The 12,500-nt window shown below is 42.9% G+C and overlaps 3 protein-coding genes across 18 annotated transcripts in view; all 3 read right to left on the bottom strand.

Moving 5' to 3' along the window:
* mxra8b (matrix-remodelling associated 8b) overlaps positions 1–5,359 on the bottom strand; it is a 10,110-nt gene extending 4,751 nt beyond the window's left edge. The window contains exons 1-5 of the mRNA XM_035645832.2: positions 5,208–5,359; positions 1,448–1,474; positions 1,044–1,355; positions 859–960; positions 270–764 (exon numbers count right to left, since the gene is read on the bottom strand). Coding sequence (XP_035501725.2) covers positions 270–764; positions 859–960; positions 1,044–1,355; positions 1,448–1,474; positions 5,208–5,226 — 955 coding nt within the window. The 5' untranslated portion in view covers positions 5,227–5,359. The remainder of the gene's footprint in view (positions 1–269; positions 765–858; positions 961–1,043; positions 1,356–1,447; positions 1,475–5,207) is intronic.
* A 1,868-nt stretch (positions 5,360–7,227) lies between these two features.
* aurkaip1 (aurora kinase A interacting protein 1) lies at positions 7,228–9,481 on the bottom strand. Of its 2 annotated transcripts, none has more exons than XM_035646099.2 (4): positions 9,375–9,481; positions 8,270–8,375; positions 7,681–8,153; positions 7,228–7,528 (listed from the first exon to the last, which is right to left on the bottom strand). In XM_035646099.2, the coding sequence occupies exons 2-4, from the start codon at positions 8,319–8,321 to the stop codon at positions 7,412–7,414; spliced, it is 642 nt and encodes a 213-aa protein (XP_035501992.1). In that variant the 5' UTR covers positions 8,322–8,375; positions 9,375–9,481; the 3' UTR covers positions 7,228–7,411. The 2 variants fall into 2 exon arrangements, with proteins under 2 accessions (XP_035501992.1, XP_035501993.1); XM_035646100.2 differs by having other exon boundaries at positions 9,352–9,465.
* A 1,182-nt stretch (positions 9,482–10,663) lies between these two features.
* LOC118317210 (rap1 GTPase-activating protein 1-like) overlaps positions 10,664–12,500 on the bottom strand; it is a 45,589-nt gene continuing 43,752 nt past the window's right edge. For 12 of the 15 annotated variants that reach the window (XM_047330877.1, XM_035645698.2, XM_047330878.1 and 9 more), the window contains one exon: positions 10,664–12,183. In XM_047330877.1, coding sequence (XP_047186833.1) covers positions 12,052–12,183 — 132 coding nt within the window. In that variant the 3' untranslated portion in view covers positions 10,664–12,051. Of the gene's footprint in view, positions 12,424–12,500 lie in introns of all 15 variants that reach the window. The other 3 variants (XR_007030447.1, XM_047330875.1, XM_047330874.1) reach the window with 3 other exon arrangements.

Below are 12,500 nucleotides of genomic sequence, written 5' to 3'. Positions count from 1 at the left end.
CAGTTTCTTTCTTTCTCTTTGTCTGTCCGAACCATCTCCCACATTCCTTCTCCTCCCTCTTCAGCTCAAACACAAAAACAGACGGGACAGAGAAGAAACTGGCAAGAAGAGCAGCTGATTCAACCGACCAGCTATGCCTATAAATACACCAAATAAAAAAGCTCCCAGGAGCAGTGTTCTCACTCCGGGCACAAGCCAACAAAGAAGCCATATGGAGGGAAAAACATTTACATCAGTCTGGAAAAGTTAAAGTTCTGGTGTTGACTTACTTGGTTCTGGCTCGTTCTTCTGGAAAACCCTGGGAGCCGTGGTGGCGGTGGCGGTGGCGGTGGTGGTGGTGGCGGCGGCGGAGGGCGGGGGCCGAGGTCCCACGGTGAGCCTGAAGATGCGTCTCTCGCTCAGGCCACAGTAGTGGTGGTGCAGGTGGCAGGAGTACAGGCCCCGGTCCACGGGCTTCAGGGCAGAGATGGACAGAGAGAAGTCGCCCAGCGTGAAGGCGTCTTCGGTCACGCTCATCTTCTTCTGCGCGAAGAGAGGTCCGTAATCCCGACGCTCTCCGGAGGCGTAGAGGTCGACCAGGCGGTCGGCCCGGTCGGGACGCACCCCGGGGGCCTGGAAGTCCCAGTGAGCCACCTGCTGCTGGTCCTCCTGGAGACCCTCCCTCCACAGGGGGCGCCGGTTCACACAGGGCAACACCACCGAGCTGCCCAGCAACACCACGAACACAGTCTTCTCCCCGTCCCAGTAGCGCTTCTCTTTGCGGACTGGAAACGCAAAGATACATTCACAAAATGTATCTTGGCGATTTATGGTATTTGATGCATAACCACAGAGGGAACAACACAAGTCCGACCTCACCTGACTTTGTGACGTTGAGCTGGATTTGAATGGACTGGTGAATCTGGCAGTAGTGATGGTGCAGATTACAAGTGTAGACGCCTCTGTCCGTCGTCACCACATCTGGAAGAGAGACGCATCCCAACATCTGTGAGATGAAATCATAAACGGAGGAGCAAAGTGTTTCACGGCTCGTCTGTTCTCACTGTTGATGACGAGGGAGAAGTTGCCGTCGTTGAAAGCGGAGACCGGGACGGAAACGCGCCCCTTGTTGAACCCGTTGTAGACCCTCTGGCGAGCTCCGGGGGACATGTCCAGGATCCTCTCCACAGAATACTCCGGGCTGCTGCGGACCAGGTCCCAGTGCACCACCCGCTGACGGTCCTTCAGCCGGTCCTGGGTCCACACCATGCGGGGGCTGTGGCAGGGCAGCACCACCTCCGACCCGGCAGGGACGGTGAAGTTCTTGGTCTCCACCACCACGCCGAGACTGCTGCTGCCGCCGCTCTGAGCCCACGCTGGAACAAACACGTCACCACGTGTGATCACAACCAAACAGGAAACATGAAACGTGAATCATTCCGTGCATGTAGTGAATTAAAAGTCTCACCTCCAGGCAGGAAGAGCACAGCAAGAACTGAAACAGACAAAAACACCAACGTGAGAGTTGTGTCTTCATTCATACAGCTGCTGCTGTAATACAGATGTTTATTATCCCCACCAATGACATCTCGAGGAATATTCATAATCAGAACCAGCAGAAATGGCTTAAAGAGGCTGAGAGTTTAAATCTGAGCTGGACCGACACGACGGTGGAGGATTCCAGAGCTGGAGGAGACGTGGGTTCAGTCAGAGGACGGTTTACGTTTACAGAGGATATCAGAAAAAAACAAGGACACGAGAAAGAAAAGAAAGAAAGAGAGATTTTGGAACAACAGAGAAAAAATAAACCTGGTGCCAACAATATTCTCTGGAAACATAGTTTGTCTGTTTGCTTTTCTCTTTCTAGAGATAGGAACATTTTCCTACAGAGCGGTTTCTATTTTCTAATGCAGTTTTTCCCACAGTGCTATTTGGTGGTGTGTTTACTGAAGGATACAGAGCTGCTATTCATCCACTTCACTCCCACTGTACCTGCTGACGTGACACCTGTGTGTTTTCACTGCCCTGGGAACATGTAGTTACAACGTGCCTCACACGGGGCACCAACACATGATCAACCCACAAGACGTAATGACAGAAGAAATCAAAAACTATTCCAGCAACGCAACATTAAAAACTGACGGAAACTGTCAGATGTAAGTAGTGAAATCCAGACGAGCTCTCTGCTAAAAGCCTGTTTGAGGAAGAGTTTTAAAAAGTGCTGCTGACTCAGTGAACTCGACTCCCTCAGGCCGCTCGTTCCAGAGCAGCGAGGCCCCGACTGTTACTGTGCTGCTCCAAGAGGCGTTAAAAAGATCCACGTGCTCATATGATTCTATAAAGTAAAACATAAAGTGAGATGTACAGCCACGAAAAATCCTTAAAGTTCATCAGTGAGATGAAAAAGTCTAAAACACTAGAACAAACTAGGAGCCAGAGGAAGTAAATCTGTTAGGTTTTTTTAAACTGGTTGTTAAATTCTACACAGTTGATTTTTCTCTACATTTATTTTGCAGCTTTTATTTCATAGTTACTTGACATTAAGATGTTGCTTACAAATCCTGTGGTGATTGATCATCAGAGCAAAATCTACTGGATATGATGTCGTAAAATTAATTTCACTTTGATCAAACTACAGCAATAAAACGCTACAAATGACAAATTGGCCAAACATCTGAATGTGAGCGGCACAGAGTCTGTTTGATAAAATCACAAATCACAGATTACAGATCATAGATCATAGATCCAGATGTTCTGCACATGGTCGATTCACAGGCAACAGACATCTCACCACTTGTAAATAATAGTGCAGAGATTTGCACCAGAAGTGATTTCATAAGAATGCAGCAGTTGACACACACACACACACACACACACACACACACACACACACACACACACACACATCAGAGCGGAGACCTCAAGCTGGAAAACTTTGGTGTTTTTTTTCTAGTGGAGGGTATAAACTTTCATGCAGGAGGTAAAACAAAGTGCCACACACACACACACACACACACACACACACACACACACACACACACACACACACAGACACACACACACACACACACACACACACAGGCCGATGACTCACTCACACTAAAGACTTAACAATGTGCTACTGAATTACCAGCCATAATAACAGACATTTAGCAAATGACCTGCAAAATCACTGTTGTCATCTGCAGCCTCATGTAGGAGCCACATGGAGAATCAGTCAGAAACACGACTTTACATCTTTACTGAACTAAAACTGAACATCTTTACTGAACCTGAACTAAAACTAAATCATCTTTTCTGAACCTGAACTAAAACTAAACATCTTTACTGAACCTGAACTAAAACTAATCATCTTTACGTGGAGGACTCGAACTCAAAGCGTGAGTGGACTCGGTGATTCATGTGAGTGAAGGTGACTCACTGTTTGGTGTCGGGCCGGTTGCAGACTCAGCGAAACACAGAAACACTCAGAGGCCTGGAGACGATTAACTCACGCCTGCAGGTATTTACAGTTATTGCTCCTCATGAATGTGTAAAAATAAAGAACTTCACATTGTGCTGCTGGTACAAAGTAACTAAGTACATATATTCAAGGAGCATAGCTGTGATATGCTTCCATTACTTTCACTGCACTTACTTCCATTACATTTATCCAACAGATACAGTTACTTTTCACTTTTCACATTAAGATTTTAAATAAAAACATGAAACCCTGAAGATTCAACCAGTGGTGACCTTGACTCGTCATGTTCCATGTTCTGTATCTATCATCTATCATCTATCATCTATCATACACCAAAGACTGATTTCCACTTCGATCATTTCATTAAAATAACTGGCCCAAAATAATTAGGCCCAATGAAGAAAATCTATCTAATATTCCCCCCAAAAAAGTCAAAACAAATCAAACAGTGATGTGATTATGGACCAGATCTTCTCGCTCATGTGTTGAAAAAATAAAATGAAATAAATGATTGGACTTTGGTCAACAGGTTGTTTAAATGTGCTTTTAAAAATAAACTTGATTTTACTTGATCTAATAATAATATACTTATATTAAATATGATTTATTTTAGTACCTTTTGAACGAGACTGTCCTCCACCAAAAACACGATGTAAGACTTGCGTTCGGAGGTCAGAGGTCAGAGGTCAGCGGTGGACCTGGTGAGTCCTTCAACTTTATGTATCGAAATGGATTTTACTTAAATTCTTAAGTTATTGTGCTAATTCTCACCCTGACCCCTGACCTTCACACGCTCACCAACCATAAAGTCGTTTTAAACTGTCGAAAGAGTTGTTTTTTCAGGGGGCGGAGCTTAAACTGTAAAGTAAAGAAACAAGAGAAAAAAAGATTAAAACAAGTGTAAATGTTTATCTGATGATGCCCAAATGAGAAATCTATCATAGATGTACAAACAACTTAATAACAAGAAATTATCAGGAACATTTCTCTACAAAACAATTAAAAACTTGAACGAGTACAGAAACATGATCATAACCTCATTGAGTTCTAAACAGTTACAGTCGCTGGGCCCGTTAATGAAGACAGAGGCCTTCATCATCACCCTCCTCCTCCTCCTCACAGCGGGCCACTCGAGGTGAGACTCGCATTAACTGACACATGCTGTTATTATACTCTTACTGTATAATAAGCAGCTGCTGGATTGTGCTGACTCCTCTCGACAGACCACAGTTCACCACAAACACATCGGGGTCTTGGCCATAAAAATAAAACTATACTATACTGTACCAGCCTGTATGAACCATAGAATCAACAGGCCAGTTTCATGTCAATAATTCATCAAGTATATGAAAGTAATACAAATAGACACATTATGCATAATTAAAAGTAAAACTAAATAGGTCATATAATAAAATACACAAACAACATAGAATGAGCAGCTTTCTGAAAAATCTATTCTTACGTCACAACAATACGTTTTATGTTGACTGTTGATAAATAAATCAAAACATTAATAAAATAAAAAGATAAAGAACAGGATTGAATTATTAATTTTAAGGCGACAATAAACAATGATGTGAACATTAAAGTTTATATGAAGGTTTTCTCAGTGCGACACGACAGACGTGAGAGCTTTTGTTCCCGGAGGATCTGAATCCAACCTGGAGACAATTATGTCCCAGTGAAAGTTATTCAGGAGTTTATTATTATTGTTTTAACTCCTCTTTCTTCAATTTCAATAACGTCAAACAACGGAGGAACTCACTGCGGAGAAGAGTCGTCATGTCGAGCGGCGGAGGAGACGGAGGAGACGGAGGAGCATCAACACACGACAAGACTCGAGTTCCTCCGAGCAGCGGCTCCTCTGGTCGGTCTGGAGCCTCCGACGCTCCGCCCCCGAGGGCCGGTGAAACACGAGACCTCCGCTGCCTCCAGACTCCAGACTCCTTCACTCCTCACTCCTTCACTCCCCTCACTCCTTCACTCCTACCCTCCTCCCTCCTTCACTCCTTCACTTCTCACTCCTTCACTCTTCCACTTCTCACTCCTTCACTCCTCACTCCTTCACTCCTCCACTTCTCACTCCTTCACTCCTCACTCCTTCACTCCTACCCTCCTCCCTCCTTCACTCCCCTCACTCCTTCACTCCTGACTCCATCACTCCTTCCCTCCTTCACTCCTTCCCTCCTCCCTCCTTCACTCCTCCTCACTCCTTCGCTCCTCACTCCTTCCCTCCTCCCTCCTTCACTCCTCCACTCCTTCACTCCTCCACTCCAGACTCCTTCACTCCTTCCCTCCTCCCTCCTTCACTCCTTCACTCCCCTCACTCCTTCACTCCTGACTCCATCACTCCTCACTCCTTCCCTCCTCCCTCCTTCACTCCTGACTCCTGACTCCATCACTCCTCACTCCTTCACTCCTTCCCTCCTCCCTCCTTCACTCCTGACTCCATCACTCCTCACTCCTTCACTCCTTCCCTCCTCCCTCCTTCACTCCTGACTCCTTCACTCCTTCGCTCCTCACTCCTTCACTTCTCACTCCTCACTCCTTCACTCCTTCACTTCTCACTCCTCACTCCTTCACTCCCCTCACTCCTTCACTCCTCCACTCCAGACTCCTTCACTCCTTCCCTCCTCCCTCCTTCACTCCCCTCACTCCTTCACTCCTCCACTCCAGACTCCTCACTCCTGACTCCTCACACCTAACTCCTTTTTGCAACATGTTGCAAAAAACATAAAGTAAAGTTTTACAAGTCCTTACAGGTACGAATCATTCTTCTTTTTTTTTTTTAAGTCTGATTGTTGACTTACATTCACATGCTCCTGTTGTTTTTGTTACTCTGTAAAAACTGACCAGATGTTAGTGAATACATCCAGACTTGGCACAATACTGCCTCCTACAGGAGAGACAGGGGAACATTTAAGTGTTTCTTGAAGGTCGCATATTGTACAGTACAACTTTGTGTTATTTGAAGTTTTGATCCTTAAGAAGATATATTTGTTTTATTTAACAGCAAAAAACATCTCAATATGGTTTTATATCTCTTTTTAAGGAGCTCTGCAAAGAAACAGGTCAACTTTGGCCTGTCTAATTAATGTTATGAGACTCTTCTGATTGGACGCGCTGCAGTATGCACTGTCACAGCGGCCGGTGTGACTGTGTGAATGCTGAAATCATGAAATCACAGCGGACCTGACTGGAAAACCGGTGTCTCTGCCCCAGCAGCAGCTCCACGTCGCGGGCCGCGGCCGACACCAGTTACCGAGGAATTTTGCAAAGGAAAAATAATAATTAAAGCAACAGAATGACGGTGAAAGCTGGAGGCTTAAGACAGAGACTGCGTCGCTATGACGTCACATTTAATCCCAGAAAACCATCTGCTGAATGCAAACTGTGTGTATTTGTCTGTAGTTACAGACCCTAGACCTTATTTATTATGAAAAAATCCAGGAAATCTCAATTTTGTCAATATGGGCGTTTTAAAGGGGCAGTGAGTGATTTTAATCCAATATACTTTTTGTACAATTCAGCAAATATTTCCTCACGGTTCGCTCGCTGCTGGTTCTGTGTGTGTCGGCTCAGTTCTGGCTTATGTAAATTGAAAACAAAAAAAATGGTGCACACTTCACAACACTGTGTACAGGGTTCAAGTCCCAACCAGAGCAGTGACATCATCATCATCATCATCAACAACAATAAAGAGAGAAACAATCTTTCTCCAAAATCTCTTCTTGCCCCTTTACGTGCTAAGATCAGAAAAGTGAGAGCACACTAAGGCTTTGGACTTGACAGAAAAAAGCTTTTATTAGATCTCGTACACTTTGTTGAAAAATTATTGTTTCACAGCGTCTTCATACAGAATAATGACCTCACCAGAGAGACGAGCATCGACCGAGCTGCAAATCACAAGAGAGAAGCAGAGACTTTGTATAAAGTGTCGCACGGGCCATCGACACCGCGAGCGTTCAGTCACTGTCTTTTGTTCCCGTGCTGTTTGATGAAGATCTTCGGAGTGCTCCATCCCTCCGGAGCCCTCTTCAGTCCGGCCCGCGTCCAGATCCTTGTCAGATCCTCCTCGAACCGTTTCTGGACGGGATGAAGACACACAGTCGGTCGGCCATGTTAGTGAAGGAAACTTGCATCTTATCCAGCTATCACACATCGTCTTGATATCAGTTTACTGAGAACAACACAAATAAAAACATAAAGAAATCTAGTGATTATAAAACCCCCCTCACCTGCTTCTTCCTCCCTCGGCTCTCCAACACTCTCCTCTTCAAGAACTTAATTCGCTTCTGCAGCTTCCTGTATTTGTGCCGGTTCATCTTCCGCCGCCGGATCTTCAGAACATTCTTACAACTGAGGGGCGTCGCCGAGCCCTTCCCATCCTCCAGTACAACAGGCACGGTGACGGGTGGTAGCACCTTCTCCTCCAGCCACCCCACGCTCTCCTCCTCCAGGAGCCGAACGGCCTCTGGCAGTGGGGGGAGGGAGTAGCGCAGGGAGAGCCAGCTCTCCAGAGGACTCATCGACAGTTTACGTGGCACGAGGGCCTCGTCGAGTTCCGGCTCCAGCTGCGTCCATCGAGGAGGAGCTGTGTTGTCCGCTGCCGTCGAGTAGTTACTAAGGTTCTGTCGCAGCAAGAAGCAGGAAGCAGGAAACACTGGCGGCACACGTCTGGTCAGAATGTCCCCACTGGGCTGAAGTGCACCTGGAAGATATGGAAACAAAGAAATGAGGTCACCTTGACTGATATTATTGGCTCAGGAATTAAAGTTGAAGTAAGTAAGCAGGTGTGTGTGTGTGTGTAGGTTTGTTCATACTTACATGTCGCTCTACGTAACAGACTCAGACGAGGGACGACCTTTGAAGTAAACATTGTTGATGATCATCCAGATGTCGTCATCAGGAATCTGTCGATTGGTCACGTGTCCTGTGAACACAAGTAAAGTAATTTCAAGGCTGCTAAATAATAAATAATAAAACTTTGATTAAAAAGGTTGCACCAACGGCCCAGGAGAACTTTTGTCACATACTTGTACTGTGACAAATTCTTAAAGAGTCTCTTGAATTTATTTTCCTGATCAGTAACTCTTTATTCTTCCTAATTTAATGTCAGGAGAAACTGCAAATCCCCAAACTGGAGAAGCTGGAACCAGACGATTTTTGGAACCTTTTAACTGAGAAGTGACTGTTGATCCGTCCACACTTTGACTGACACACTCAGTCTCTCAGTGTGTTCTGTCATCGCCCATCATCTGACATCTTCCTCACACACTGGTCCTGATCACCACCTCAGAACCACTTCACCATTACTTGCTTATCAAAACACTCACAGATTATTTCTAATCTATCAACTAAATTAGTAGATTAACAGAACAGCTATTAGCTGAAAGACAATGTAATGGCTAATGGTTAAAATCTAATTTCCAGCTTCTACAGCATGTGGTTATTGTAGCATTTATTATGATAATAATAAGAATACATTGTATTTGTGCTACAAGGTAAAAGCGTATGTATAAAATAAAGATAACATAAAAAAACTAACGGATAAAAAGTAATGACCATAAAAATGTGTGAGGATGATTCAAAGTCATAAGTTCTGTTTTATTTCAACTGCACACTGAAATATTTTCATTTATAATCTGTTGGTCAAACAAAACACGAGAGATGAAGCGATGACTTCAGCTCTGCGATCACGACATTATAAAACCATTAAATGAACAAAAGTGACCGGAAGGAAGAGAATGATCGTGAGCCGCTAGCTAACAGCATCATAATGCTAATGCTAACTAGCAATGTAGCCGCGCGTTGCACGTGAACGTCGCGATATTATCACCGAACAAACGCAGAAAAGAATGAATCTGCTGCCAACTACATGGCAACATGAATATAATTCATCCTCTTACATTAAACAGCTGTGTTACGTCACCTGTTGTTACTGTGACCGGCCTTTTCTTCTTCAATGTGACTTCAGCTCAGCAGCCAACGTCCGGCCGGTGCGACGCCGATGTCCTGAGTTTCCGGTTTCTCAGTGCGGAGAAAGGTTCCGCAGGAAAAGATAAATAAAACCTAGGCGAATGGAACATAATAAAAATAATAATAATAATAATAATAATAATAATAATAATAATAATGACTATAAAACTAAGGATAATAATTATAATAATAATAATAAAAAAACATAGCAACTTTAATGAAGTATAATAATACATAATATCTTGATACATTTTACAAAAATAATGATATATAAAATATTGTAATTATTGCTACAATTAATTTTGCTTGTACTTTCTGTTTTTTTACAACTGTAAAATGTAACGAATAAAAATGTGTGATCGCCTATTTTTTATCTTCCCTGCTGTAAGTTGCTGTAACAGTAATATTAATTCATGGCTCCACTGGAGGGCACCAACAATCTGAGAGATGAATCGTAAACTTTTAACGTTTCCAGTAAACAGACCATCAGTTTGTGTCCTCAGTTGTCCTGATGACAGCTCAGTGATGAAATACAAGAGTGGGATAAATAATACAGAGGACATTTCAGGGAACGTGAACATGAATATGTGAAACATATACATAAACAATAAAGTTTATTAGCCTTCCTTTTTACATATTACATATATTGTATTTTCTATTTTCGAAGTATTTAATCTATAGCTACTGACACTGAGCTTTACTTTGCTTAGACTGATTTTATTATTTACAAAATGAATTAATTCAGACACTGTAAAACAGAGCAGGAACAAGACATTTTTCAAATATATTTTATGTTCTATGTTTTTCTTATCTTGCTGTAAAAAAAGGCTTATTTCTGTTGAAGTCTCCATTAACTGTTTTGTGAGCAGATGCATTTTTGATAATCATGATTCAGTTTTTAATTTCCTCTTGACTCTTGAAAAGTGAATATGCTTCTTTCTTCCATGTGGCACAGTTGCATAACCAGGGAAGCCTCCACTTTTAGATTGCTCTAGTTTTACATACTTATGGGGAGCCACATCCCATCATTTATTCATGGGGCTTTTCTCTCTGAGCTTTCATTAAGACAGTGGGAAGTGGAGCATCGAACAGGATGTAGGACTTTTCACCGTGTGGGATTCACAATGTTTTGTTTGTGTGCAACTGATAAAAACAAGTCGGAGAGAAAGAAGGAATGAGTTTGCACCGAGTTATGTAATAATGATGATGATAATGAAGAAGAAGATGATCTGCACAACAGACTAAAGTTAAAGTTGTTCAGGCATTTATTTACAATAGAAACAACAACACAACAACATTCATGTCACAGTAAATCCTGCCGCCTCCGGCTTCACTAACTGAACTCACACCATCAGCTCGTGATGATAAGGCAACTTTAAAATGATCCGCAGGATGAACATGAGATTTTCCCTTTTACAGAACAGTCTGAATAGCTTTTAAAATATTTTCTTTTTCTGTACAAAACTCTCTCAAAATAATATTTTCAAATTGAAGTGAGTGAGGAAAAAAAACAACAATAAACTTGGCAGTTATTTCAAAGTGTTGGTCAAATCCAATATGAAATCATAATGACCTATACATGATACACTATATTTACTCCAACCGAATATTTACAAAAATCAGTAGTTGTATCTGGAGTAATTTTTTTAAGCAAATAAATATTCACTGTTTTATTATAATATGAATTTGCAAAATGTTCTGCACTGACAGAGATCCGACCCCTAAACACACGCAGTTTCACAGAGGATTGACAACATTATATTTGACTCCAAAGCAACACACACACACACAGAATAGGAATATGACAGGATGTCGAGTGTAGTGGAGGTACAGTATAACAGATGAACGCCATAGATGCCACTTCAGGAGGAACCAAATCAATAAATAAAAACATACATTACAGAGGAGGAAAAAAAGCAACTTAAAACAAAAGGTAGTGACTGGTCTTCACACGACAGACAAAGAGGTTGAATCAGTCACTGACGGATACTGTACGTCCATATCACCACAGACTGTACAGTCACCATCTAAAGTAACCAGTGTGCTTAAAATTATTCAGAGTATGTTATTTTTAATCTTAATCTAACGCTGCTGTCTAATGTTTGGCCGCAGAACATGTGAGGTCAATTTAGTTTAAGGCCATTTCATTTTATCTTTGACACATTTCCATCTTGCGGCAGAAAGTTTGAAATCTGAATCTTATGGAGATTTGGTGGAGGACAGAGAATAATTGTTCAATCTGCAGCTGTACAGTCCATCTATTTGGATTTTACACGAATAATAATCACATTGAACAGGCTCCAACAGAAAAATTCCATATCTCATTGGATATTTTGTTAGAAAACACTCATCTACGATGCTGAATATTTGGTTTTGTGTTCAGAGATCTTGTCCTTCCCATAATCTCCACGGAGAGATCCATGTCTTTACCCTGTACAGCCAGCACTCGCAGACTCAGACGAACTAAACCCACGAAAATATCTTTTATAAATAAAATGATCAACAGCAACATACAACTAGGCAACAGGTGAGTGAGCAGACGGAGAACAGAGAGGAAGGAAACAACACTGTGCAAAAAGATGGCTCCTCTCCGTGCGTCCTCCTCTCCGGCGACTTCTGCCTCCTGTCGCTCACGGAGAAGCAGCCGGGCCCGACTTCACCTTCATCCTCTCCTCCTCCTCGTCCTCCTCCTCCTCCTCCTCGTCCTCCCGCTCACCACTGGTCACGCTCATCTCCCAGAGGGACTGTGACTTATGGGAATGCTTTGGGAAGAAGAGAAACACACATTGAGGAGGTCACAAACATCTTTATGTCTCAGCAGCGTTGTATATTCCTCAGTTGCTCAGAAAACGGGAGCATTTGTTTGGTTTCTTGTCAATGAAACTGTGCTTTCAGTCTCTGGTCCAGTTGTACGATGAGACCATGAGGAGGAGCAGTGATGAGGAGAGTCTGACCTGAAGATGGAGATCCAGGACACAACCAGACGTGTGGAGCTAACAGTTCTGCACACAGAGACGCACACACAGCAATAGAACACACACACACACACACACACACACACACACACACAGCAGCACAC

This window comes from Scophthalmus maximus, chromosome 3 (assembly GCF_022379125.1).
Source record: "Scophthalmus maximus strain ysfricsl-2021 chromosome 3, ASM2237912v1, whole genome shotgun sequence".
NCBI classification, from domain to species: domain Eukaryota; kingdom Metazoa; phylum Chordata; class Actinopteri; order Pleuronectiformes; family Scophthalmidae; genus Scophthalmus; species Scophthalmus maximus.
The sequence above is the reverse complement of the archived record's forward strand: the minus strand, read 5'-3'. Positions and strand labels throughout refer to the sequence as shown.

What these genes read in the sequence shown, in the direction of transcription:
- aurkaip1 (XM_035646099.2), bottom strand. Translation starts at nt 8,321, where the DNA reads ATGTTTACTTCAAAGGTCGTCCCTCGTCTGAGTCTGTTACGTAGAGCG. An exon ending in TCTGTTACGTAGAGCGACAT is followed by an intron (nt 8,154 to 8,269) that starts GTAAGTATGAAC and finishes CATATCTTCCAG; the next exon opens with GTGCACTTCAGCCCAGTGGG. An exon ending in GCCGAGGGAGGAAGAAGCAG is followed by an intron (nt 7,529 to 7,680) that starts GTGAGGGGGGTT and finishes CATCCCGTCCAG; the next exon opens with AAACGGTTCGAGGAGGATCT.